Raw genomic sequence first — 27,847 nt, forward strand, 5'->3', positions numbered from 1 at the left:
TCAATTTTGTGAAAATAGACTTTATTATAATAAAATGTCATTTTAAACAAATGCCCCACCATCCCACACCCCTGGAGACCAGGGTAGGGGTGGGGGTTCAGTCAAACATCTCCCACCACAGCAAAGGAAACATGCAAAGAGACTCGCCCAGACAAGGGGTGACAGATGGGATGGTCAGAGGCGGGGTGGAGGCTCCTCTCCCCACTCTGAACAAAGGATGTATGAAAATAGCTGCATAAATCTGTCCTTTCCCTCAGCCCCTGGACCCCAACAGGGGCTGGAAGAAAATGATGCGAAAGAGAAGTTGAATCCAATGAGCAAAATAAGGCAAACCCAGCTCCTGCTTTCTGCCCCCTGGTCCCCTGGGTTGGGGGGATGGGATGACACAAGGCCAGGTGGCCTGGGCGGGGAGGGGTGGAGCACTGTGGGGCGGGGTCAGGCCCGCTTTGGCATGGCCTTTCTCCTCCCCTGACCTGTGTGGTGAAGCAGATGGAGGAGCTGGACTGAGGCACTGAATATGTACATATATACACGGCTCTGCCCCCTGCCCCAGGGGACACTCCAGTGCAAACGTTCCCGCAGGGGAGACAGCCAGAGCCACTATTAGAGTGGCCGGTGTCTCCACCCAGGGGCCACCCTGGAAGCAGGGAAGGTCAGGAAAGGACTAGCGGAGCCTGACAGGAAGCCAGGGAGAGGTTAGGAGGGCAGACTGGGAATCCAGAGGCGTGGGTCCAGCCCTGATCTGACGGTGCTTAGTTACTTGCTCTGCTGCTCAGTTCCCTCCTGCCTGGCACAATCTGTCTAGAGGACCCCTGCACTAAGGATGCGTGGAGCCCCGCCCACACCAGGTGCCCTGGATCCCTCTGAGTGTCAGTGTTTGCTCAGAGAACAGGAGCTCTGGATTGGTTGGGCTTCATTGTTCAGGCACCCAGTCCATCTGGAGCTCCCAGGGGCCACTTCCACCTGCGGGACCGATGACAGTCACTCTTTTCTGGAGCCCAGTCTTTTGAGGAGTTCCTTTCCTTTGGAGAAGAGACCTTGCTTCTTCTCGGCTATACTCTGGGGCTCTCCCAGTTTGGTCCTGAAGGAACTTCCAGAGCTGAGGCTATAGTGCCAGCCAGGGGGCACTGGTGACTCTTGGATGGTGCTTCCAGAGTCCTGGAACGTAAGAAAGAGGGTAAGGCCACCCGGCTCCTGTCCACCAATGCCTTTATTCCTTCATTCTTCTGTCACAGACCTTGTCGCCGTTCCCGTGTGCCGACACACAGACACACACAGAGAGATACAAACATATACACCCACAGAGAGACACACACAGACACGTACACACACACACACGGACACACACACAGACACGTGCACACACACAGAGAGACACACACACAGAGATACACACAAGTACACACAGAGAGACACACACAGACACGTGCACACACATAGAGACACACAGAGACACACAGAGAGACACACACAGACACGTGCACACACACACAGACACACACATACAGAGATACACACATGCACACACAGAGAGACACACACAGACACGTGCACACACACAGACACACAGATACACACAGAGAGACACACACAGACACATGCACACACACACAGAGACACACACACACAGAGATACACACATGTACACACAGAGAGACAAACACAGACACATGCACACACATACAGACACACACAGACACGTGCACACACACACACACACACACACGGCATGGCGGTGAAGGGAGATGATGATGAGCCCTGCTTAGGAAGAAAGTCTCATGGGACAGAGTCTGAGCTCTGCTTTGTCGCTGACCCTAGGTGTGCCCCTCCCTTTCCTGGGGCCTCACTATCTGTGCCAAGATGACCTCTGTCTCCCACGTATCATCTCTCTGCCCAGGAAGGAAGAGCAAGGACAGAGATACTTCAGGTAGCACTTCACAGACCAAAAAAAGGAACTTCACAGACTAAAAAAAAAGGAACACCTCAATCAAGGCAGTGGACACAATGCCTCAGAGGTCTTCAGAGAGCCATGGCCCACTGCATGGGGCGATTGAGACTCTACCCTGAATTGCCCCTGAGGGGGCTCTCAGGCAGTCCCTCCCTGAGCACCTTCTGATCAACCCTCCTCCCTGCTCCCTTCACAGATCTGAACCACTCCTCCTGTCTCAAGCCCACCAGGCAGAGAGCTCTTTGGTGACCTAAAGGCAGAGAATCTGGCAAACAGGGTAATCACCAGGAAGCTGCTCCCAACTGAACCTCACCTGGAACTGGCTGGGTACAGCCTTGTTAACTCTTGCCAAACTGTATTTCCTTTCTTCTCTCCCTCCAGCTCCCGCTACTGCCAAGAGCCTGGCAAGCTCCCAGCCGAAACCAAGCACAGAACCCAGACCAGAAGCGAGGGACTGGGTGCACAGGCAAACCTATCGCTGCTGCCGCCACTGTGACCCTGAGTGAGGTGGCAGAGGAAACGAAGGACAGCCACAAGCTGAGTCTCTGCCCAGGCCTAGGAGTCCATACATTTACAGCCAAGCCTTTCCCAGGAGGAAAAGGTGGCTGGGGGAACAACAGGAGGGGTTCACTGAGCCCCAAAGGAGAATAACTTGAGGATGTCTATAGCGTTCAACTATTTAAGCTATCCCTTTATCCTCCAAGCAGAGAAACTTACACCACAGGAATAAAAGCATGTGTCTGATATTCTAATGGTTCGAACCACAGAGGACCAGGGTGGGAAGACTATTATTACCGGTGACATTACTGTGTCACCTCCCTGTCACCCCTAAGAATCGCAATATTATAATACCACAGTCATGTAGTATCATAATACCACTGAGTCATAACATGAATGTCACATCATGTTCTGTAAGATGCATGCTACAGAATATGAGGAATCAGCTAAGGTACAATGTCATATACTAAGATGACATGTCCTCCAATGACAGCTGGCACTGCCCAGGGTAAAGGCAAGGCAGGGGGAGTGGAGATCCCACACCCACATCAGGTTCAGGAAGATCTCCCTCCCCCATTCCTTGAAGGAACTCCATTTGAGACAACGTCTAATGGTGGTAAGGTGGGGGATGACGGTGACATGAGACACGTGAGACAGTCCCCCACTTACATGTCGCTCTCTCTACAAATATCTATCTCCATCTAGCACTGGACTCTTCTCCTCCTCGTTCTCTGAGAACAGGGAACAAAGAGAGGAGATGGGTTACCAACAGACCTGCATGTTCTCCGCCAGTCACCAAATGGCCCAGGTACCTGCTGACCCTGCTTGACACAGTCTTTGCATTTGAGGCTACTGTATGGGGTTCCTTGTTGGAGCCTGGTTTCTTGGTGCCTTTCCTGCTCTCTGAATCTGGATACTTAAATGTATCCCCCCACATCCCAAGGAGAGGCATGTAAAGAGACCCCAGAAAGACAAGCCTTGCAGGCCAACTGGTTTCAAAAGGCACCTTGGAGGCAGTAGGACTTAGTAGGGTGGGAGTTGGGAGCACCCTAATGATTGGCTAGTGGCAGGGGTCCTTTTTCATGGGGTTCCTCACTAGCGTTGGCCCCTGGGCATCATTAGTTAGGTCACATGACCTGGGGATCAGGGTCCCTGCCATCACTGATCTGTAGACAGGGGCAGACACTAGGTAAAGTGGGGGAGGCTAGTAGAACCCTACTCTGCTGGGGCACACACAGTGCTCCCCTACTCTGGTGGGGCACACACAGTGCTCCCCTACTCTGCTGGGGCACACACAGTGCTCCCCTACTCTGCTGGGGCACACGCAGTGCTCCCCTACTCTGCTGGGGCACACGCAGTGCTCCCCTACTCTGCTGGGGCATACGCTGTGCTCCCCTACACTTCTAAGGCACCCACACTGCTCCTCTGTATCATGGACTCAGCCTCTGAGAATCTTCCCCTGTAGAATCCAGAACCCCAGCAAGACAGAGATGAAATGCTGAGTTGGTAGCCCAGCTCCTCACTGACCTGACTCTCAGCTTGGGATGTCCCAGACTCCAGGCCACCTGCCTCTGGCCCGGGGCCCTCCAGGAAGTTGGATGGAACCAGGCCCCTTTGTCCATTCAGTTCCCCCTGAGGAGGAGAGGTTGATGAGATTGAGATTTAGGAGAAGGCCCCAGCCCTGTTCCCTTGACCCTGAGACCCCGGGAACAGCCTGAGGCCAGCATCACCACAAGGAGCCCAGTTCATTCCTCCAGCCTTCTCTCAGGCCCTCTTGCTCTTACGCCTACCCAGCTGGTGAACCAGAGTATAACAGAGTATAATACACCTTCCTTTCCCAACAAGGGTCTTACATAGTAGAAGCCATCATCGTCCATATTCCCAAACACAGTAATGACATCTCCTGCCCTGAAGGGAAGCTCCGCCTGTGGAAAGATCAAGAAACATATGTCAGACTGGGAAGGACTTGCCACCTGTTCCCCATCACCGGGCATCGTATGAAGGCCGTCACCTCCACATCCATGTTGGGGGAGTTCTCCTTGGGGTTGTAGTCGAATGCAGCCACCATAGGTCGGGAGGTTTTCAGGACAGCAGAATGGACTAGCTTAGGAGGACCTGCAGAGAGGAGGAAGAAGTTGTATCTGAACCCCTCCCTAGACTGTCCTCCACACTGAAGCCCCATGGCCACCAGCCCCACCACTCCAGTGTCATCGTTCCAGATCAGTGAGGTCTCTCCATCCCATCTCTCTCCCCAGACACCCTTGCCCAGAAATGACTCCTCACCTGGACAAGGCTGTAGACGTTCCAGCTCCACTGTGGAGAGAATGTGTCTCTGAGTCCTGCCTGCCTTTCCCTCTTTGTTCCAGGCTGGGGTGGGGGCAGGGGACAGACAGGATGCTCACCCTCCCATGAAGGGCACAGGAGGAGAGATACTCAGAAAGAATATCAGCACAGACCTTTGGTTCAGCACTGAACTGAGACCCAGAGCCAGTAAGCAACATGCTTCAGTGTGCACAGAACTTACAGACAGAACAAGACCCCACTAGAAGCGGCAGATGTTGTGGGGGGTTCTGCTATAATCCCTTTATCTGCTCAAAATCCTACAGGCATCTCTTCAGAAAGTCACACGCTGCCACCCCACCACCAAGCCACACAAGTGGTCACAGGTACCACAGGATGTTGGGTTCTTACCTTTCTTAGACCGGCGAGGCTTGGGGGGAGGCCCAGTCATATGGGCTGAGGAGTATACAGAGGGACCATTCCCTGATTGAGGAAGACAGATAGATCTAAGAGAGAAACTGAGGCAAGAGTCGGGGAATAAACCAGTCTAGAGGCTTTTCCCAGGGTTCCCGTGTCTTTGTTGTTTTCTTTTATAGGGCTGGGAACCAAATGCAGGACCTTGCAACCTAGGCAAGTGCTCTAAGCCATGAACTTGTTTCTTTCTTCTTTTTTTATTTTAATTTTGTTGGCATTTCATAGTGAGCTCATTTAAGGGCCCGCACCTCTTATTTGCAATGAGAGCCATACTGACCCTCAGGACCTAAGTTACATCTTTGCGACCTCTTCAACAGACCAGCTGTAGAAAGGTGAGGGGCAGGGGCAGGCATGCCAGGCTTGAGTGGCTCTACCAAACTCAGGACAAACGAGGCACCTTGGGCCACCCCCCGACACAGGAACCTCTTAGGATGGGACTGGATTAAAGCCAAGGGAGAATGGTGACGGGTGAGGAACAACAGCAGGTCATACCCCAGCCCTCAGGGAGAACATCTGGGGGCAAGAAACCCCGCTGGAGCAGCTGCTGCCTCCCTGCTGGACTGTCCACAGCCACCTCAGCCACCATGTTGCAGGGGATGTAACCTGTGCGGCCCCCACTTTCACCCCGGTAGAAACCATCCGAGTCTTTGTCTCCAAACACCTGGAAGTAAAGGCCGCTGGTCTCAATACCAGTTCTGCCCACTCCTTGCACCCCAGCCCTGGGTCCTGGTAGCACCCCACTAGGACCTGCAGAATTCTCTCTTCTGAAGACTGGGGCAGAGGAAAGGGGAAACAGGAAAAACTCAGAACTAAGAAGAATTTGAAAAAACCGCCTCTTCTCTACCCCTGCTACCCCAATCTGCTGTCTATATGGTCTTTCCCTCAAAGCACCCCAGACTGGATCTCTCAGTCCCAGAGGAAAGCAAAAAGCCTCCCATCGATACTCAGAGGAATAATGAAAGTGTAATATTAACAAGTAGTTAATATCGCTTCGGTGCTGACCGTGTGGCAGGAAGAAGTGTGTGCCTTGAGTCAGTCACTCTATAAGCAACTCAGTGAGGTGACAAGGACCATTCTACAAGAGAAGAAACTGAGGCCCAGGGAGGTTCTACAATCTACTCAGAGCTACACGGGGAGGAGTGGAAGAGGCAGGGTCCGAATCCCACCGTCCAGCTCTGGAAGTTATGTTCTCTGACCCTCCCCCAGCTCAACGCAAGAGGAGATAGGACAAGACAAGATGCTGACAAGAGAGACTGGAGCTCTGGGCCCAGAGGGTGAGTTGGTCACCTTGAGGATCTGGCCCTCCCTGAAGGGTAGTTCCTCTTCTCCAGCGTCAGGGTTGGGTGACATTGAAACAGGATCATAGTCAAATAGAGCCACAAAGACCCTCACAGGTAAGTTCTGATGAGCTGGTGCTTCTGGAGGGCTCCTTGGAGGTGCTGTGGAGGGTTGGAGACAGAGCAAGGACTCAGTGAGCTCCACCCAAAGTGGGGGAACGCTCCCCTGGATCTGGCCCAGCCACTATCAGATGCTCACCCAACTCAGTGGTTCCAGGCCTAGGCACCCGGGCTCCTCTCCTCTGGGGTCCTCTCCGTCCAGAGTTGTCCTGCCCTCTGGACTCCCCAGTTTCTGTTGCCTGCAAAGACAGGGCAACAGATGGCAGAAGTGACAACACCATCCGGGTGCTGGCCCACGTCCCCCGGCTCTGGCCCCGGCATCAGCGTAAGCAGCACAGCAGAATAGGAGCACAGCATTCCTCTCCAGGGACCTGGCCCGGCCTCACTGAGCACCAGACACCCCCACAGTGGGAGGGCAGGCGGGAGGCCCCGGGTCCCCAATAGATGAGTGCAGTAGAGGGGGCCTGAGGTGGCCAAGGAGAATGTGAGAGGACAGTCTCCCATCAGCATCGGGGCTGGTGCCTCTGGATATGGCATCACAGTCAGGTGTCCTGAAGATATAACTAGCTACTCAGAGGAAAGGGCCACCCTGCCCAAGGTTGCATGTGGCGGCCAATAATAACAGAATATTGTGCATCCCAGTTCCGTTCAGCAGAAGCAGAGAGCAGTGGAATGTAGGTGGTGGTGGTAGGGGGAGACAGGTGAGGGAGCCCAGAGGCCTGGCCCCACCTCTGCTGATGGAGGTGGCAGCGTGGAATGGGAGTGGCTGGTGGGCAGCAAGCAGAGCCACCAGGCAGCAGCAGGCAGAGGGGGCCGCCCAAAGCAGGAAATGGGCACAGACCCGGGAGGGTGGCTCCTTGGTTCTGCCAGTCGTACAGCGGCCTCTCCGCTCTGGTTCCCCTTTCTCCCAGGCTGGGAGGCGCACGTAGGGGTTGGACCCTGAATTGACCTTCAGAGGTCCCCTTGACCTTCCTATGGCTGCTGTGCCCCAGGGCTCCCCATCTGTGGGGTAGCAGGAGCTGGTGATGCTGATACTCCCGCTGCCCACCTCCTGCTCATCCTCAGAATCATACTCAATGCTGATCTCCAAACACTTTGGAGAGAGGCAGCTGACCAAGCTGGATTCTGGAGCAGGGCCACGGGGACACCTCCGGGAAAGACCCGGCCGCCCTCTCCCACCTGCCTCCTGTCCAACCCTGATGCCCTCAATCACAGGGAGGCTGCCCCTCTCCCGTGGGGGCCCTGGCCGTGCAGTGGTCTGGGGCCCGCCATTGCCAAGAAGTCGGCTGCAATGTTCTCGGGGATCCTGAGGTCGCTTGCGGTTTGGGGGCTTCTCAGGGGAGCCACCTCCTCTCCTCCGGCTGTTTCCACCAGCTACTCCCAGCACATCCTCCAGGTACTCCCTGGTCCCAGAGGGCTCAGAAGACAAGGGACACAGGCCAGGTCCCTGGGGCTGATTGCTGTCACAGTCCAGCCCTAGCAAAGCAAGTTCAGGCTGGCTAGGGTCTGGTTTCTCCTGCCCTTCCTCCTTCTCCTCTTCTTCTTCCTCCTCGGGGATGCTGAACAGCTTCTTGCTGCGGAGCTGCTGGAGAGGCAGCTCCAAGATCTGCTCCAAGATCTCCTCGTCGCTGTCAGTCTCACAAAGGGGGTCGGGCTGGGGCTGGGAGTGGGGAGAAGAGAGCAGCAAGGAGAGAAGTCCACGAGGAAAATAAGAGGTCCGGGGCCTTTGCCCTCAAATGAGGACATGGGATTGGGGTCACACACCCAGCCCTCCTCCCTCAGCTTCCTGCCAAGAGGAAAGAATCAGAGGGACAGTGGCTGGACCAAAGTCACGCACATGTCCGGGCTGAACTGAGGATGACATCGGTCCCTGTCGGGCAGGAGCATGGAGCAAGCTGGGACAGAGAGAAATCTCCATCCCCTCTCCTGAGCCTCCTAGCACAAGGCTCTGAGAAGGCTTCCCAGGACTGGGGTGCTACATCTGGGAGACTGCAGGGGAAAGTATGGAAAGTGCCCCACCACCTCTGCCCAGCAGGGCAGAAGCCCCGAGCTTCTTCACATCCACTCCTTACGATAGGACCCAGGCCACACACCTAGACTTGCTGGAGCAGCTGCCATGGCAGTAGAGGCCTTTGGAGCCTCAGGTCTTGGGCCCACCAGCTCCTCCCCACCTCGTTACCTTGGCTCCATTCTCCCTGATGCTGTTGCCAGCAACCTGCTTCTGGGGGGAACAAGGCCTGGAACTCAGTTCCTGTTCCTCTTCTTCCTCCTCTTCCTCCTGGATGTCTGATAAGTCTGAGTTACGGCCATGATCTACAAGGGAATTCACCAGGCGAACTCCAAGTTCTGACATATCTTCTTTCTAGCAAAGGCAAGACAGGTACTTTTGGCTGGTATCACGGTACTCTGGAGGGTAAGGGAGGAGGGTGATGGCCCGCCTAAGCTACAGAGTGAGTTCAGGCCAGGCCGGACTGCTGATTGAGCCCTGTCTGCATGTCAAATTAAAACAGGAGAGGGAAGACAGAAAAGCAAGAAGAGCTCTTGGCAGGGTCAACCCCAACCGGAATCAGAAAAGATCCCTTCACAGAGGAGGAGAACGCCATGGCCAGAAAGCACAATGGTAGCGGTGAAAGGTGAGGGAGAGAGTCAAATGGGTGACAGAAAAAAAAAAATGTGACAGAGAAGCAGACACAACACAAAGGCATTGGAACCAGATCAGAGCAGAAACAAGGAAAGGGAGCTGATCAAGTGCAGAGAGACATCTTGATTCTACACAGCGCGTCTCCCATCCCTACCTCGGTTCTGGGTTTCAGCCCTGAGCCCAGATCTCCATGGCAGGCCTCAGTACTCGACGCCTTCTGGGTCGGCTCTCCTTGGGTGGAGGAAGGCATGGGACCAGTCTCTCCTGAAGTCCACTCTACTTGCTGCTTAGCCAGGGAGGGAGCCATAGGGCCAGGGCCTTCCTGGCCCAGGGCTGGCTCGCTAGCCCTCTTCTCCTCTGAGGTGCCCGGCACAGTTGCCCCAGACTCTTCCTGGGATGGATGACATTGAGAATGAGCCCAAATTCCAGCCCTTCCCTCAACTTGAGCCTGCCTTCCACCAAACAGATAAAGTACCTGACCGCAAGAGACTGGAGGTTCCTCCTGGGATCCTTTGCATGTCTCCATGGGAAGGCTTGCCGGGGAATCTTGAGTTCCATGAGGGGCAGGATGCCGGAGGGGAAAGCTGGGATCCCCAAGCCCTGGGGAGACTGAAGCAAGGGCTGTTCTGGCTTCTGGGCTTGGTCGTGGTGAGAGGCAGGACATCCTGGCTGGCTGGCAGGCAGGAGCCAAGGCTGGGGCAACAGGGGCTGGGATGGAGTCAGTGGACTCGCCATGGGGTGACATAGTGCGCACAGTCACCTCATGGCAGGCTTGCAGCAGCTGCAGCTGGGACACCTCCACAAGCACACTGCCTGCTGTGGGGGAAGCCACCTCCATAATCTATAGGAACAGGGAAGAAAGAAACCAGGGAAAAAGGGCTAAGAGAGCCGAGTGGGAGGTCAGGACAGCTGGCTGCTGGCATCTTGGCAGCTTCTCCCAAGCCCTCTTCTTAGTTCTACTGATCACATGGTTTTAGAGTAGAAGCAGTTCTATCCTCCATGGGCTGCCAAGACCTATGCTCTCAATCACTTTACCACACAGTGCCCAAAGGCCAGGGGCTGTATATCTCTGCCAGGCCAGGAAGACAGGCCTCTGGAAGGACCCACATGCTGCCCCTTGGCTTTAGGTAGCTGGAGCCCCCAAGCTTTACCTTCTGCCCATCAGCATAGATGGTGTAGCCTGTGACCCGGACACCATTGGAGGTACCAGCAGCATCAATGGTGACAGGGAGCCAGCTGATCATCAAGATTCCAGGAGAGGGCCCTGGTTCAACCTGCACATCCAACGGGGCATCAGGTAGACCTGGGAGATATGGGGCACAAGAAAAATCAGTGTAGGATTCTCCCTGACCAGGATGGTAGCCACATCCCTAAGAATGCAAACAAAGCCAGTCTCCCCTGCCGTGAGCACTCAGGCCTCACTCTCCTGGGTTTGGGGGACACCACTGTCCACACCTACCTACCTGCTGGAAGTGTGGTGAACTGCAAAGTGGTAGCTCGCTGCTCTGGTCTCTCCCAGCCTGGCTCCCAAGGCCCCTGAGATGGGATCTGAGCCTCTACTCGGGCTTGATAGAGCGTGCCAGGCCGCAGGTGACAAAAGGTTGCCCAGTAGGTACTGGGGCGAGCAGGTGTACACTCTTCTCCATTGAGGTAGATGGCATGGGCCAAGTTGCTGTTCCCCGGTACCCAGGTGATCTCAGCAGATGTCGCTGTCAGTCGATGGACCCGTAGCTGGCTGGGTACCACCCCAGCCCCGGCACCCACAGCCAGACAACAGCGCAGAGGATCTGAGTTGCCCCTGCTGGTTAGGGCCTGGACAGACACATGGTGTGGCCCAGTTCGCAGGTCCAAATTTTCAAGCACAGCCTTGGGGGGCACCCCGGGCCCCAAGGCCTGACGAAGTTCCCCGTTGACAAAGACGTGGAAGCCACGCAGATCTATTCTCTCAGGAGGCAACTCCCAGGCCAGGACCAGACTGTGGGCTAACTGCTTGAGGACCACGAGACGGCGGGGGTAAGGCACAGCCAGAGGCTCGCCCAGTCCCTCTGGTGGGGGGCTCAGACTGAGCTCGTCTCCTGCAGCCTCCTCCTCTGGTCTGGGCTGGCTACGTCCCCCGCTGCTCTGGCCCCCACTACTGCAGCCACCCCCACCTCCACTCAGGAAACTGAGTTCAGGGCCCGAGCTGTGCGACAGATCAGCCAGCTCCCGAGGGAGGGAGGTCAGGAGGTCGTCATCAGACACACGCTCTACAAAATTGGAGGGGACCAGGCCCCTTCGGCCATCCATGAGCTCCCCTGGCAGAGGGAAGGCAGGAAAAGGCAGGGGAAGGGAAGACAAAGAAGCAAAGAAAAGCTGATCCGGTAACACATTTTCTCAACGGCTGCTTCCTAAGTACCTGTCAACCTTTACCTGGTGGTGATTTTAGACCCAGGGCAGTCCAGGTTTTAATTAGAGAACTACTATCTGCTTTTGTCATACCGGACAGTGCCTCTTAAATCTTAACGTGCATATGAATCACCCACAGATTTTTTTTTTAAATGCAGACTCTTCATAAGCCCAGTCTTGGATATATTTTCTGTATTTCTTTTTTTTAAAAAAAATATTTATTTATTTATTTATTTATTATGTATACAATAATCTGTCTGTGTGTATGCCTGAAGGCCAGAAGGGGGCACCAGACCTCATTACAGATGGTTGTGAGCCACCATGTGGTTGCTGGGAATTGAACTCAGGACCTTTGGAAGAGCAGGCAATGCTCTTAACCGCTGAGCCATCTCTCCAGCCCCGAGTTTCTGTATTTCTAACCAGCTCCCAGGTGAGGCTGGTGCCCCAAGGACCTACGAGAACACCCACGTTCTAAAGCAACGGACTGAAGAACTTCTAGGAGAAATGTCATAATGTCCACAGTCCATTTCAAAATAATTTTTTCATCTACCTATGGATCAAGTAAACATGTCAAGGTGCAGACAATTGTAAAATCTAGGTGGATTCTAGGCATGCGGACATTCATCACACTGGCCTCGCGAGTTCTGTTTTGCTTTGCTCTGTTGTGGTTTCGTGTGGCCCAGGTTGGCCTTGAACTCACAGTGTAGCCCAGGATGACCTTGACCTTCTGACCCACCTCACAAAATACTATGTTAACAAATGTACACCACCCATGGTTTCACACCATGCTGGGGATTGAACCCAGGACTTTGCCCTTGGTAGGCAGTACTCTACCAAACGAGCCACAACCCTATCACCTCTTGATGCAGTCTACATATTGAGGAACTTTCCTATTAAAAATCTGGGAGTGGTGGTATATGCCTATAATACCAACTCTCAGCAGATCAGAGGCAGGAAGATGGGAAGTTGAAGCTAGGCTGGATTACACAGTGAGAATGTATCTCAAGAATGAGGGTGGCTCATCAGCTAAGAACACTTTCTTGCTCGAGCAGAGGACTCAAGTTCAGTTCCTAGAACCCATGTCAGCTTCAGAGACTCTGATGTCATCTTCTGGCCTCTGCAGGCACACAGGAGCACGTGCGCGCGCACACACACACACAAATAAATATGAAATTTCTTGGATCATAGAACCCCACCTCCACCCGGCGGAGCAAAGGGATGCCCCTATCTCCAGTGATGTAGCCACTGGTGAGTCGCTCATATACACTGGTGGGTAGCTCCATACCCATGCTCACACGTCTGGCTCTCTTTAACAAAGTGGATCACAATGGGAAAGGAAAAAGAGACGAAAGTGAGATGGAGACTTGGTAGAAGGAAAGGGGGATTGGTGGGCGTAGAAGCAGGAAAGAGTATGCCCAAAATGTATCATATACATGCATAAAACTGTCGAAGAATAAATCAACATATATATGTTAAGATCTGGGTATACATCTGCAATACAGCATGTGAGAAGTGGAGGTAGGAGGATCAGGTGCCCAAGGTCACACTGAGCTACGGAATGAATTGGAGGGCAGCTCGGGCTACAGGAGATCCCATATCGGAAGGAAGGAGGGAAGAGGGAAGGTTCAACCAAAGTAGATTTGACACAGGCCTGAGGAGTAGAAACTATGGAGACCCCCAACTTCTCTTTTTCAAAAAGCAGATAGCCACAAAAGAAGGGGGAAAACACCTCATCAAAGAAGAAGTGACTGAGAAGAAGACTTGGAGGGCCAAGCAAGTGGGTACACACATGGCATATGAGGGAGAAGCAGCTCTTGAGGAGCAGACCATGGCGGCTGTGGGGTCTTTGGGGTGCCAGGGGGTGCCCCAGCAGCACTTTATGACCTCCCCTCTTCCCTTTTCTGCTCACATTAGGAGAAAAACAACTTGAAGAAACAGCAGGGACTCCCATTAAGTTAAATAATACCATAAGGACCATGGTAGATTGAATGACGCCCCCCCCCCCAAATATGGCCATGTTCTCCAATCCCTGGAACCCGAGAACATTACCTAAACTGGAAAAAGTTCCTGTGTAGATCTAACTAAGTAGATACCTTGATCGGAGATTATCTGGGTAGGCCCTAGTCTGATGACAAATATCCTTATAAAACACAACACAGGAGTGACAAGGCCAGGAGGCAATGTGACCGTAGGTGCAGAGATTGGAGTGATGTGGCCACAAAAAGTGAGTCGGAGGCCAGCCTAGTCCACATAGTGAATTCTAGGCTGGCCTGGGCTACACATGAGCTTCTGCCTCAAAACAAACAAACACCTTATCTCAACCTCCTGGAGACTATGTAGTTTAAAGTCTAGTAAACTAAGGTATAAGATTTGTTTGTGCTTTTGCTGTCCCCTTTAAAAAAAACCTTGACAGTGTGGACTTAGATGATGGCTCAATGGTTAGAGCACATGCTACATTCTGCGGGCTTCTCTTGCAAAGGACCCAGGTTTGGTTCCCAACACCCACATGGTGACTCACAACCAATAATTATATCTCTAGAGATAGATATATAATTTCTAGCATTTGTTCTCATTAAAACACATGATAGCCAGGTCTGGTGGCACAGGCCTGAAATCTCAGCTACTTAGGAGGCTGAGTCAGGAGGATTAAGAGTTCAAGGCCAGCCTTGATACAAACCAAGTTCAAAGTCAGGCAGTAGTGGCATGTCTTTAAGCTCAGCACTTGGGAGGCAAAGGCAGCCAAGTCTTTGTGAGTTCGAGGCCAGCCTGGTCTACAGAGTGAGTTCCAGGACAGCTAGGACTGTTACACAGAGAAACCCTGTCTCAAAAATCCAAACCAAACAACAAAAACCAAATAAACAAAAAAACAAGTTCAAGGTCAGTCTGGAAACCCTAGCGAGACCCTGTGACAAGAAGCAGAAAGAGGGCTGGGTTTAATGTTCAGTGTTGCAGTACCTGCATGCACCAGGTCCTACGTGCAAACCCCAGTAACAACAAATATCAAAACAAATCAATAAATGAAGACACAAATTAAGTACAATTCTCCTGGAAGTCAATTCTGCTGGAAGTCCTTCAGCATCTACCCTTAGGGGAGTTTAGCCGTTTGGAATCCCAAAGGTTGCTCATGGGGCCCCAGGAAAAGGAGCTAGGCAGGCTCTGGAGCTCTTGGTGTTCACTCAGATCTGACTCATTTCCTAAACTTCTACACACATCTGTGGTTTTTGCCACACACATTCTCCAGCACACCGCCCCACTGTTGAAGGATGCGGCTTGGAGCACCAGCCAGGAGCACTCTGCAGGTTCAACCAGCTGGTCTAGCGTCAGTGACACATTGGACTGCTGCACTCTGAGCCCTGTGGCTCCCTTCAGGACCTAGACAACCTCCCTGAAGCCCTGGTCCTAGTACCCACCTACTTGAACTCTGTGGGATGGGAACATGGAACACCCCCCCTCCTCCTCCTCTTCCTCCTTCTCCTCCTCCTCCTTCTCCTCTTTCTTCTCCTCCTCCTCATATCTGACTAGAATCCAGCACCCATTGCACACTGATGCTAAACTGAAATTGTTACCAATGTTAAATAGTGCTATTCTCTGCCTATTAGCACAAAAATGAATCTAGCCAAAGTATCCTGTGACATCCTGTGACACTCTTTCTACCATATGGCCTTCTCCAGACCAGTCACTTTCTCTTTCCCTGTTGGCTGTCCCAAATCTCAGAGCAACCCTCCGCTGAGTCTGGAAAGCTGGGGTGGATGGAGTGTGCTGAGGAACAGGACTGGACGGACAGCAGTCTCCGGGAACAGTAAAGGTGGGAGACTGGACAGGGTAACCCCTACTCTGTCCTACCTTCAAAGAAACCATCCTCATCCATGTCGCCATAGATGTAGATATATTCGCCAGCTGTCAGGGGAAGCTCAGCCTCTGGATTCTCATTGGGACCCTCAAGGGGGTTGTAGCTGTTGGGAGAGTAGCAGAGGAGGAACAACACGTTGGCTGACATCTTGTCTCCATATTCAGCTTCTCGCGGTCACACATCAAGCCCTTCTGGAGACGCCGTTACTACTGTAGTCAAGTAGGGCACTCACGGTATTCTCCTTGGCGCAACTGTGCCATAAGCACAGTGTTCAGCCAGAACCCTTGTACCACCCTCCACTATGTCCAGAGGTATCCATCTTTGCCCACACCTGGCCCCTGTGCATCCCAACGCTGAGGGTGGCAGAGTGAGCAAGAGGGACCCACCTATAGCGTGCTAGAAAGACCTGGATCCTGGCTCCTCCCGAGTTGCCCTCCGAAGCCGCTGGCAGCAGGGAGATGCTGTCTACCTCCAGCTCCTCCACCTCACTGGCTGTGTCCACCTGGGGCAAGAAGAAAGAGTTTGTCCCTCTCCAGAGTCTATGGTCCAAGGCCCAAAGACACTGCAGGCAGAGTGGCCTTGAGAAGGGAACAGGAAACACATGCGGCAAGGCCAGTGACAACAAGGCCTGATATTTTCTAAACCAGACTTGAGACAGAAGATCTGTGACACACACAGCTCTCCCAGTCTGGGGGTGTGAGGACAACTTGGACCCTTTCCTGAATGTTGGCTCCAACCCAGGAACTAAAACAATATCCCCCAACCCGACTGGTGGCCAGGCCAGAGAGGGAGCAGGAATCCGTGATAGTTTGGCTCACTAAGGTCGAAACTCAGAGAAGCATCTTAACTATAAAGAGCTGGAAACAAGAAGGAAGAGGACCTGGAGACACCCCCACACACATACCCTATCCCCACCCTCACCCTCACCCCCACCCCGGTTCTAGCCCTGACTGTATCTCCTGCTTCAGGTCCGCTGAGGCTAGCCCAAAGCCAGCACCATCGGTCTACCCCACCAGGGGGCAGCAGAGGCCCAGGGCTGGGTTGTATCACTTTCTGAAAGCCTAGTGAGAAAGCAGCCTTGCTCCTGGCCTGCCACCTCCACTTGGGTGGTTCATAGGTGGAAAGAGAGACCAGGTGTGATCAGAGGAGCTGTGGGTGAAGTCAGTAATGACCACAGCTGCCACAGGTTGGCATCTCCTGGGTGCCCCTCGCCGAGATGTAAACTCACAACAATCTTATAAGGTTGCTACTACCCCCAGCATACAGATAAGGAAACCAAGCCTAGAGACCCCCACTGTGAGTGGCTTTCCTAAGATAAGGCTGGGATCTGAACCTAGGAGCCTGTGCTCTTTCTCCCATAAGCCACTGCTTCCACTGCGGCCGCGCTTATTATGTGGATCAGGCGCCAAACTGTCTCCTCCATCCAGCTCAAGACTCTAGGGCCTCCCTGGACCCCAGAGAGGTGCGGCTGGTAGGCAGGCCCTGGAGAGCAGGCTCCGCCTGCGTTCCTGCCCACAAGAGGAACCCACAGACCTTCTACGTCCCAGTTTGGGATCGGTAGCCACCAAACTCCTTCCACCTCTGCCCCTTCCCTAAGCCCAAAGTCCCTGGCCCAGCACAAACCTCTGGCGTGGGACACGACTTGGGGCTGTTGTGGACCGACTCTGAGCGGGAAGAGTTGGAAAGAGACTCCACCTTCTTAGCCGTCCTTCGAGGGACCCCAGCAAGGGTAGCAAGAGCTGGCTCGGAAGATTTCGGGGTACAGCGTCCTGGGGAGCCCGGCGGGAGGTCAAGATCTAAAGAGAAGATGCCAAGGGTTTGGGATCTGTGGTCTGAGGAGGGACTAGGGGAGAGAGGTGGAGCTTCTCGGCTATGGGCGTGTGACCTTTATATCCAGATTTCCTAACAATAAGGAAAATATTTGGGGAGAAACTCGCTGAGATTCAGATCTATCAGAATCCTCTGGGCGTTTAATGAAATGCATTGAGTTCTTCCTGCCTCCGTGGCTTAGGAAACTACCATTTAAAGAGGTTAAGCAACATGCTAACTCCAGCTGGCTGGTAAGAGAATTGAGCTAGACCCACCAGATCTGACTGGTTTTTAGTTCTCGACTCTTCCTAAGACCCTGATACCGACAGCGAGGGCCAGACGCCCAATTAGAGGCAGAACAGCTGCCTGAGCTCCTGACTTTAAGGAGGTCTTTAACTTGCTGTGTGATGTCAGATGCCTGGCTAGCCTCTAATCTTGAACTCCTTGCACTATACAAAAGCCCCAGACCTGAGAATTCTAGGCCAATGTCATTAGGGTACACCTTACCTTTGGGGCCGGACCCCTGGCAGGGCTGAGGGGTAGAGCAGCAGCAGTGAGGTGGTGGATGGTCCCCAAGGGCACTACAGCCCAGGGCAGAAGTAAGCAGATCCAGGGGGCCTGGGTGCAGACGGAAGGCCTGGAGCTCCTGTGCCAGAAGGCTGAAGCGCTCAGTTTGGCTGCGACACTGCCCCTCAAGCTCTCGAACCCGGGCCTGAAACGAGACCCGTTGTGCTTTATGAGGCCTAGCAGAGCTGTGGAGAACCAGCCAGCTCCACACAGCTCCATATCAGACTTTAATTTACACATATGTGCCCCCCCCCATCCAGCCTGAGTACCAGCCTAGGGCGCCAACCTCAGACCCAGACCAGTGTTGCTCTTGCCTCAGAGTACTTTATAGGCCAAAGGGATTTCCTCGGCCCACCATTAACAACTCAGGAATCTCCTTAGCTAGCTTTGCCGCTCGTTATTCTCCCACAGGCCGTGGCCCTGTCCTCAGAGAGGTGGGCGAAAGGTTCCATGGGAAGCGAGGCTGTCTTTGGAGAGAATGAGCCAATTCTCACACCCTTTTCTCAACTACCAGGCAAGCTGCTAGACCAAGGGCTCTCCCACTGACAATGTCATAAGGAACGTGAGTCAATGGGTGACAAACATCCTCAGGGTCTAAGACAACAGGAGGGGAGGCCCTGTGGCTGCCAAGTTCAGTTGCAGGTTTAGGATGAGGGGACAGCCCAGGTGTCCTGTCAGCTCTCTGGATATCGGTGGAGTCTCAGGTCTGCCATCAGGGATGGCCCCTCTGTGGGACACCAGAGTTGGTCCCTGAGGGAAGAAATATGAAGAGCTGGAGAGGGGACACCCAGGAGTGGGGAGGTGTAAGCTCACCATACCTGCATGGAATCCAGCGTAGACTGGTGGGGAAGGAAGACACAGGGAGGTTAGAACATTTAGGTTGGACATCAATAACCCAGGGGAGGGGGCATGAGGGGAACTATGACGGATGGGTACGACCCTGTCAGGGTGCTGAGCTGAAGAAAGCATAGCAAGGACATTTCTCTGAGATGGGTGGCACTGGGGACTACTGCCACCTGACTCAGGAGCTGCCCCCCTTGGCACCCCAGTCTAAGAAACAGGCCAACAATCGGGGATTCCATCCGGCCTCACTTAAGGCCCCTCCTTCTGCTCTCTCCAGCTCCTGTACACGCCAAGGCCCCTACCTCCAGCAACTGCACAGCTCCTTCATGTTCGCGCTTGGCTTCTGCCTGTGCCTACAAACGGGGAGAGGTAAAATGCTGGGAGGGAGGGCTGTACAACAGAACCAGGATGAAGAATAAAGATGTGTGAGGGGGGAAGAGGAGGAGGGGCTGGAAGGAAAGGGTCTGGGGAGCCAGAGGCCAAAGGGTTTCTTGCAGACCCCCTGAGCAATGCCTTAAACAGGAAGGAGGACGGCACCAGAGGTGGAGCCAGGTGTGGCTTCTCTCCGGGGACATCCACCCTTCTGGTGGATCGCGCCTCTCCTACCTACTGTGGCTCTTCCTGAGCCTTTTCTCTGTCCCCTGTCTTCTGTCCTTAGAATGTCAAGGTGTCCCTGTGATGTGGGAGTCCTCTCTGTGTGCTGTGATTATCATTAACAAATAAAGAAACTGCTTTCGACCTATAGCAAGGCAAAACTTAGGTAGGCAGGGAAAGCTGGACTGCATGCTGGGAGAAAGGAGGTGGAGTCAGGGAGGCGGAGTCAGAGAGATGCCATGGAGCTGTGGCCAGAGTCAGACATGCCAAAACTTTGCCGGTAAGCCACTACCGCATGAAGATGAGTTAAATTAATATGTAAGAGTTAGCCAATAAGAAGCTAGAGCTAATGGGATAAGCAGTGTTTAATTAATATAGTTTCTGTGTGATTATTTCGGGTCTAAGCTAGCCGGGTGGCTGGGAACCAACAAGCAGGCCCTCCTCCAACATCCCTGGACACAGGCTTCTCCGCAGTCTCCTGAGCACTGATGGCCCCAAATACCTCCAGGGTCAGCCAATACACAGTTCCAGACTCATGCCCAGTTGTCCGGGATGTGTCCATTTGAATGTTTTATCATACCCCTCAAACTTGCCAAAAACAGAACTTGAAACTCAAAGTGCCCTGTCTCCCTGAGTTGTTGCTCTGTCCTGGTTAGTTTCTGTCAACTTGACACAACCCAGAGTCACCTGGAAAGAGGGACTGAAGGATTGCCTTGATCAGATCGGTATGTGGGCATGCCCGTGGGGCATTGTCTTAATTGTTAATTGATGCAGGAGAACCTAGCCTGCTGTGGGCAACACCAACCCTGGCAGGTGACCCTGGGCTGTCCAAGCAAGCTAGCCGAGAGCCAGGTTTGGTGCTGCACACCTTTAATCCCAGCATCTAGAGACAGTGTCAGGAGGATCTTTGTAAATCTGAGGCTATCCTGATTTACACAGAGCAATTGAGGAAGCCAGAGAGAGAGAGCTGGTGAGGCGTGCCCCCTGCATAGTTTCGGCTTCCTGCCTGGGCTCCCCTTGATGGTGGACTATACCTGGAAGTATAAACTGAAATGAACTCTTTCTTCCCCTAACAGCAACAGAACAGACTCGTCTGCCTTCCTCCTCCTCATGCTGGGGCCAGGGATGGGATGGAAAGCCCCATTCACTCCAGGCTTCAGACAGATAAGAAGTGACATAGAAGGGGTCTTGCAGTTTTACCCCCGAACTGTGTTTCCAATCCACTGGCTTGTTTACCTCCACAGTTATGTGCGCCCTCCTAGACTCCTGCCACAGCCCTGACATCTGATCATCCACTGGGTGTCACTCCCAGGACCCATCCCACCAGCCTGGTCTTGCGAAGTTATGAGTTGTATCACGCCACTCTCCTCATAGAATCGATCTTATTTTTCTACCTTCTATTGTCTAAAACGGGGTCACACCACATCACCCACACTGGCCTCAAATTCAGAATCTTGTGGTCAGTCACTTGACTGGCCGGGAACCCCTATTTTGTTCCCTGCTGTCTCTCCCTGCTTAACGGTTGGACGAGCGGGTGGCAAAGCTGGGGTCCCTTGTCCCTGCTCCCACCTGTTGCAGCCTCCGGACCTCCTCCTGCTTCTCCTGCAGGCTGAGCCGAGCCTGCTCATGCTCCACCTCCAGCTGTTGCCGCCGCTGGGCCACCTCCCGCATGTGCTGAAACACAAGACTGGGTCAAGACCAGAGCTTCCCACTCCACCATTTCACGGAAGACCTAAGACCGGGCGGGGGTCCTTGACTACCGCTTGCTTCAGGGAAAAAGAAAATCGAGACTGGAAGCGACAAAGGGCAGGCAGCAGCAGGAGAACTTCCTGATCCTCGACTTCTCCCACCCACTGTCTCATCACAGCGCCTGCGCCTGCGGGAGCCGCTCACCTTCAGCACCTGCTCCAGGCTCTCCAGCTTGCTCTGCAGGCCCTGGCTTTTGCGAAGGGCTGAGTCCCGCTCCTGCTTCACTCCCAGGAGCTGTCCCTTCAGCTCCGCATTCTCCCACTCCACCTGGAGAGGGGGCATTGACAGGGAGGTATGAGCTTTGGTCCAGCTGCTACTTGCAAAGGGGGACTGTTCCCTTCAGTCTACACCCCAAGAGGAGGCCTTCAGGCCTCCCTGGAAGCCCAACTTTCTCCAGGGACGTGGCAGAAACTAAACCTGCTCCTTCTCTGTGGCTCTCCCACTGAGCCGAGAGTTCTCTTCCACCAGGCGAGCATTCTCATTCTGGGCTGCTCTCAGTTGTAGTTCCTGTGGGAGTGAGGTCAGACAGGCTCTGAGGAAGGGGCCAGAATTCACTTTTCTGGCCCACTGACATGAAGGACCGTGCCCTCCCAGGCAAGGCCTCCCATGGAAGCCTGCAGTGGCCAGGAAAGGGAAGTTTAAGAACAAGAGAAAACTGCTGCTCATGGAGATCAGAGGATGCAAGCAACGGGGCTGAGGGAGCCCACCCTCTGGCTGGCCTGGGAGAAAGAAGGGAGCTGGTTCCTGGGCGACCGTGAGAGCTTACCAGTTCCTCACATCGCCTCTGCTTTTTCCGGGCTTCCTGCTCCAGGCTCTCGCATTTCTTTCGCTTCTTGCAGAGCTCAGACTCCTACAGGGGTCAGAACCAAGGGCTTCTCATGGGGAAAGGGAGAAGTGCCCATAGTCGGCTGCCTCCAGCCCTCAGCCTAGGACTTACCAGCTGCTGCACCCTTTGCTGCTTCTCTGGTTCCCCTAGGACCACCTGTGGGCTGTCCACATCATCCTGGAGTATGGCCTACAAATCCCCAGGGGCGGGGAGATAGTACCAGAGAACAGAGCCCCTGAGCGGCCTGTCCTCATGACCAGGTCAGCAATGACATCTGGGCCAATGGGTGAGGGGCGTTGTCTGCCCACCCCTCCCAAGATCTCCAGCTGGCATGGAGGGATAAAGGTTCCGCCCCTGTATCTGTGAGCCATAGTGCTTTGAGATCCCAGGACCCACGCGTGCCCTGGGAGATGGGTCCTTTATCCAGGCCAACACTTTCTGTTTTTAGCTTCCAGCAGCTGCCCTGCTCTGCACTCAATAACTGTCCTAGGCGTCCTTCAGCGACTAGCAGAGAATCAGGAGTCTGCTTGGATCCCCAGAGATATATGTGGTATTCCTAGAGCTAGGGTTCTGGATCATCCTTTCTGAGCTTGGCCTAGAGTAGAGTAAACCAAGCCAGCTCTCCTCCTCCCCCGCCGCCTCCCACCCCCATCCCCATCAGCTTCCCATTAATCCCTGCAAACTTTGGAGGCCAGAGCTTGATGGCATCTCCCTCATGGATCAGTCAGACTGAGGGGCAGAATCTGAGCAAGCACCACCACCCCTTCCTGCATCCCCATCCCGCGAGGTTATGTCAATACCAGATCCCTCCTGCCTCCCAGGCTTCTTCCCAGGAGGCCAATCTAAATGCTGCCCACCTAGGATGATGGTTAGGAGCCAGGCCCCGAGATTCCTGGCGGGGGGGGGGGGGTGTCCAGGCCATCTAAACAGAAGCTGCCTTAGCCCATGCTCAATGAAGGTCTCCCGTACCTGGAACTGAGTCGTATGCACCGCCCCCCAGGGTAACCCCGGCCAGGCCTGGGCCCGGGGCGGACGCTGAAGGGGGCGTCCCCGCTCTACCGCAGCTGCGGGAGGAGGCGGCGCGGGTTGGGCCCCGGGCGGCTGCCAGGGCAACCAGGGATTTGCGGCCGGGACGTACCACTAGCGACAAGGCAGGGGCGGCCAGGCTGGCCCCGTGGGGCGCAGGCCTGCGGAGGGAGGAACCCCGAAACCCCCAGGGGTAGGGCGCGGCGCAGGTACGAGCGCGGGAGTCTTGGACAAGTCCTCCGCTCCCTTGTCGGGAAGGTTCCCTAGACCCTGGGAGAGCGTGCATGTCACCACGGGGGTCCCCCTCTGAGTCTCCTGCGGGGGGGGGGGATCCCGGGATTGCCCCGACCCCGCATCTGAGCACACTCACACACCTGCCCTTGCGCAGGCGCTCACCTCTCCCGGGGCCCCGGGGGCCGGCGCCCCTACTCTGGAGAGGGCAGTGGGACCCTGGGGCCGGGCTGGCCGAAGCGGCTCCCGCTGATTGCGCAGGGCGATCTGCCTCTGCAGACGCAGCACCTCCCGTTGGGACTCGCGGAGCAATCGGTCGAAGTCCCGCACATGCAGCCACTGGGGACCTTCCTGGGGTGGGGCGACCAGGAGCCGAGTCAGTTCCAACCCCTGCCTGGCCCCCGATCATCTCCAGCTCTCCACCGTACCGGATAGGTTCGGCTGCGCGGGAAAGTGCGCATCTTCCCATGCATATATGGTTGGTCATATAAGCGTGAGTATGAAGCCACATGCCCCTGGCTCCTAGGCAGACATTCACAGCAACTCGTTCACTGGGCGCTCGCAGTGTGCCTGAGCTGTGCTAAATACCTGTGTGAACACTCCTTCACACAAGTGTGAACTATGTGTAGATTCCTACAGTCAGATCCACTGGCACACAACTTCAAACTTGGAACACACACACACACACACAAAAAAATGGCCAGGTCTGGGACTCAAGGCTCTAACCCCTTCGGTTCAGTCGCTTTCTCCCCTCTCCCACCTGGGCCGTTGCCAGGGGAACCTACTCCCTAGCAGTCACCACCTCTCCGTTTCATTTGCATCTCATTAACATCTGGTCCACATCCCACACTCTAAGCCGACGTCCTTGTGTAGGATCAAGCAGGAAGAGACGCCCAGGACCCCTTCGCACCTTGCCCACCAGAGTGAGTCTGGCTTGCAGCTCCCTGCACTCCCGCTGCAAAGCTGCGATCTGTTTGTCCTTGGCCAGTAGTGCACTGGCTGTCTCACTGAGATCCCGGGCTCGCTGGCGGGCTAGGGCCTTACGACACAGCTCCAAACTGGATCCAGGTCGGGGCACAGGGGCACTCACCTAGCCAGAGGAGGGGTAAAGGCCGTGAGCATCTGAGGGCTGGGGGGCACACCTCCCACTCCTCATCTCCCAGAGGAAGAATTAGGATGAAACCCAGTCTGGGGCCTCAGAGGAACTGCATCCTCAGTGAACCTCATCCTGCCAGTCCCCCAAGCAGGATCGAACGTGTTAACTCTACATCTTAGTTTAGTCTCAAAGGACACTACTAATTCAGGGCTGCCACTATGATGGGACTTCTCCCTGCCCCCACTCCCGCTCCACACCCCAGATGAGCTCAGCAGGAGGCTGGAAACAGCTCCAGCACATGTTAATCCAGAATTCTGCTCCCTGACTGCTAAGGAGGCTCTCCCATCCGCCCCTTTCCCCCTGGTAGCTCCAGCCACCTCCAGCCACCTCCAGCCACCTCCAGGCCAGCATTTGCCTGTCTTACACAGACCCTGGACTCCTGCTTTCCTGGGCAGTAAGTCTATGACACCCAAGCCCACTCCCTGTGACCCAGCCTTGGTTCTCTTCCCAAGTCACCCAGGCCTCCACCCGGCAGTCTGTCCTCACCACCCTCATGTTCGTTTCCTGCAGCTTCTGGGCCCTCTCCTCCAGGCGCTTGGCAATGACCGCCAGCTCTGCGTTCTTCCGCTTTAGCCTCCGTACCTTCTCCTCCGTCTCTGGGAAGCTGCTTTTTCTCTGACAGGGGGGTCAGCCAGAATTGGACCGTGTAGGGAGCACCCCACAGACCCAATTTTACTCCCCAGGCCCTAGGCTGGAGCCTAGGCACACAGTGAGATCCTTGACAGTGCTATGCAAGGGTCTTGGGGGTGTGGGGCACATGATAATGTCACCCTTGGGTGCCTCCCTCCTTGAAGAGATAGATGTTCATGGGGTGATCAGGGTGCTGATGAGGGGACCCCACTCTCCAGGTCTCACCAGCATCTGATTTTCCTCCTTGAGGATGGTACAGCGTTGCTGCAGTTCGCCTAGGGCCCTCAGCAGCTCCAGATTGGACCTGACCCCGAAGCCCACGTTCGACTTGGCCTGGCATGGGGAAGGACCGGTACAGTGCCTCAGAAATCTCCTCAGGCTAGCCAGGGTCCTCCATATGAAATATCTCCCCACTACAGACCGAGAAGCTAAGAAGGCCCTCTCTTCTGCCCCAGGCCTTTAGAGAGGGGTACCCCCAGGACCTAAAGAGAAGGGGTGCCCAGTCCTCCATGCCTTCAGTGGTGGCTCCACACCACCACGCACCATTCTGGAGGCATTTCTTGCTGCTCCTCTATCCTTGCCATTCTGCCCAAATCCTCCCGGATAATGCCAGATCAAACCCCTTCCCCATCCCTCTAGACACCTTGGGTCCGTGGAGCCCCCTGCTCTTCGCTAAAGTCCTGCTTCCTCCATCCCTCAGTAAATCGCTCACACCCATCCACATCATCATCTTCCTTGACTCAGCCCAGCACTGAGCCCACCTCCACAACCCCAACATACCCAAGACCCCCCCCCCAAAAAACAGACAGGTTCATGGAGGAGGAGACCTAACAGAGTCAGAGAGACATGCACACACACTGAGGGGCAGGACCAGAGAGACAGAATAAAGTCGCTGAGATTCCCATCCAATGCAGGGAGGACAGATAATCACACAGACAGACTCACAGACAGAGGCAGGCCCGGATAAAAAAATGTGGGCTGTAGGGCTACAGATTATGGTTGACCAATCTTGCAGCCCTCCTCAGCTTCCCTTACCTTAAAAGCCTGTGCCTCCTCATCCTCTAGCCTGGGGCCGCTGTACCCAGTACTCTCTGTTTGCTGTCCTGGCTTGGGCAGCCCAGTCTCTGTTCCTTCAGGGTCAGTATTCCCAATAGGCCCAGGGCTACGGGCTCCTTCAGGTTCAGAATTCTCTTCAGACCTCAGTCCTCTAACCTGCAGAACTGTCGTTGTACCAGCAATGCTTGGAGTTGCATCTCCAGGTTCGTACCCCTGGCCCTGAGTCCAGCACTGCCAGGCAGGCAGTGTCCACGGCTCCATGGCTCCAGGGTCTCCAAGCTGTGGAAGGGTTGTCAGTTGCTCCATGGTTTCCGCAAGGGACCCCAAAACCTGGACCTGGGGACATCACCCAGCCAAGTGGGGAGGCTGATAAGGGTCATGCCAGGCTAGACCCTTCTCCCTATAAGCATCTGGCTTCACCGAGGCTCCATCACAGAGAGGTTGGCTGAGCTCTTCCCACCCTCGGAGGCTTCAGAAGGTATCAGGGTTGCCGGGCTGGAGCTGGGGGTATGTCAGGTATGTTTGCTCATGGTTCTGTGTGTGAGAGTATGTGGAGAAGCGAGGGTGTCTCCTGGGGGGGGGGGGCGGTGCAGAGGCCACCAGCAGCAGAACCTAGCTGAAGGTATGTGTATGCGCGTATCCAGGTCTGCCCCTGCAGGTCAGTGATGTGTTTGGAGGATGGGTACCCCGACTTGTGTGTGCTGAGGAGGGTGGTGCTATGTGTCACTGTCTGTGCCTATTTCAGAGTTACCAGTTGTTCCTGCGTGGGGTGGGGGCTGTCTGTATTGCAGGGCTGTGGCGGTGTACGATGCTGTCGCCGGTCCTATCTCAGTGTGCCAGTGTTGTCAAGCCCTGTGTATCTGTAGTGGTGTCTGTCTGTCAGTGTCTGCGAGTCTGGCCATCCATCATAAGCCCTCAGCCTGGATGGGGTCCTCAGGAGTTGCTGGGGGTGATGCCCAGTGATCCACTGTGGTCCTTTATCTCCAGTTTTTCTCTCCGCTGCCGCTGATCACTTGCTTGCTGGGTGGCTGGGCGGTCCTAAGGAGGCCTGGGTCGATGAGCTGCTTGCCTCATAGTCTCTGCCCCAGCTAGTCTCAGCAGGAGGGACTGCAGGAGTCCCTCACGGTCCCAGAGCTCCCCAAATGAGATGGTGGGCACGAAGGAGGGCTGAGCCTCAGAATGGGGTAGGGGGAGCAGGGGAGAATCATCAACCCTCCCTTCCCCCTCCTCCTCCCCTCCTGCCCACCAATAGGAAGTCAGCTGCTGGTTTCCATGGCGATGGCGCTGGACTGGTGGGTTGGACCGGCTGGCAGGCTGGCAGGGTCGGGACAGAGGGGGAAGAGCAGGTTCCTTGCTGGATGGCAGCTTAGGACACCCCCCCCCCACATCCCCATGTGGCCTCTTCAACCCCTTGATTCCACACCCTTATCTTCCAGGGTGCAGACTGAAAGGAGTGGGGCATTCCTCGCCTGTCAGGCAAGACTGATGGAGGTAGGACAATGTGACACAGACCGAGCCATAGAGAAGGGCAGAGCGGAAAAGATGGGATTTAGGATAAAACAAAGAAATAAAAGGCTGAAAACAGGAAAATGAGCAGAGGGAGAGGTAGAAATAAGATGAAATTTTAGTTCAGCTTCTTCATGCAGGCCACATTTGGGGGACAGCCCAGGCTTCCCAGGCCAACATAACATATTTGGGGGACAGCCCAGGCTTCCCAGGCCAGCAGACCACATTTGGGGGACAACCCAGCCTTCCCAGACCAGCAGACCACATTTGGGGGACAGCCCAGGCTTCCCAGGCCAACAGAACATATTTGGGGGACAGCCCAGGCTTCCCAGCCCAACATAACACATTTGGGGGACAGCCCAGGCTTCCCAGGCCAGCAGG

At 54.7% G+C, this 27,847-nt stretch overlaps 1 protein-coding gene across 4 annotated transcripts; it reads right to left on the reverse strand.

Moving 5' to 3' along the window:
- Nucleotides 1–27,150, reverse strand: Tspoap1 (TSPO associated protein 1). Of its 4 annotated transcripts, none has more exons than XM_048446838.3 (32): nucleotides 25,940–27,150; nucleotides 25,130–25,237; nucleotides 24,761–24,889; nucleotides 24,029–24,208; nucleotides 23,284–23,469; nucleotides 21,973–22,050; nucleotides 21,802–21,885; nucleotides 21,453–21,542; nucleotides 21,180–21,302; nucleotides 20,856–20,960; nucleotides 18,995–19,045; nucleotides 18,668–18,688; nucleotides 17,790–17,994; nucleotides 17,097–17,269; nucleotides 15,860–15,975; nucleotides 15,467–15,576; nucleotides 10,702–11,532; nucleotides 10,390–10,541; nucleotides 9,714–10,079; nucleotides 9,393–9,629; nucleotides 8,777–8,959; nucleotides 7,439–8,257; nucleotides 6,737–6,836; nucleotides 6,488–6,639; nucleotides 5,693–5,861; nucleotides 5,138–5,209; nucleotides 4,730–4,759; nucleotides 4,458–4,561; nucleotides 4,300–4,371; nucleotides 3,974–4,078; nucleotides 3,116–3,177; nucleotides 1,016–1,158 (listed from the first exon to the last, which is right to left on the reverse strand). In XM_048446838.3, exons 1-31 carry the CDS (start codon nucleotides 26,264–26,266, stop codon nucleotides 3,148–3,150), a joined length of 5,508 nt encoding a protein of 1,835 aa, XP_048302795.2. In that variant the 5' UTR covers nucleotides 26,267–27,150; the 3' UTR covers nucleotides 1,016–1,158; nucleotides 3,116–3,147. The 4 variants fall into 4 exon arrangements, with proteins under 4 accessions (XP_048302793.2, XP_085551755.2, XP_048302795.2 ...); XM_048446837.3 differs by having other exon boundaries at nucleotides 4,730–4,813; XM_048446836.3 differs by lacking the exon at nucleotides 3,116–3,177 and having other exon boundaries at nucleotides 1–1,158.
- Between the last annotated feature and the right edge of the window lie 697 nt (nucleotides 27,151–27,847).

Source organism: Myodes glareolus, chromosome 9, assembly GCF_982192425.1.
Source record: "Myodes glareolus chromosome 9, mMyoGla1.1, whole genome shotgun sequence".
Taxonomy (NCBI): Eukaryota; Metazoa; Chordata; class Mammalia; order Rodentia; family Cricetidae; genus Myodes; species Myodes glareolus.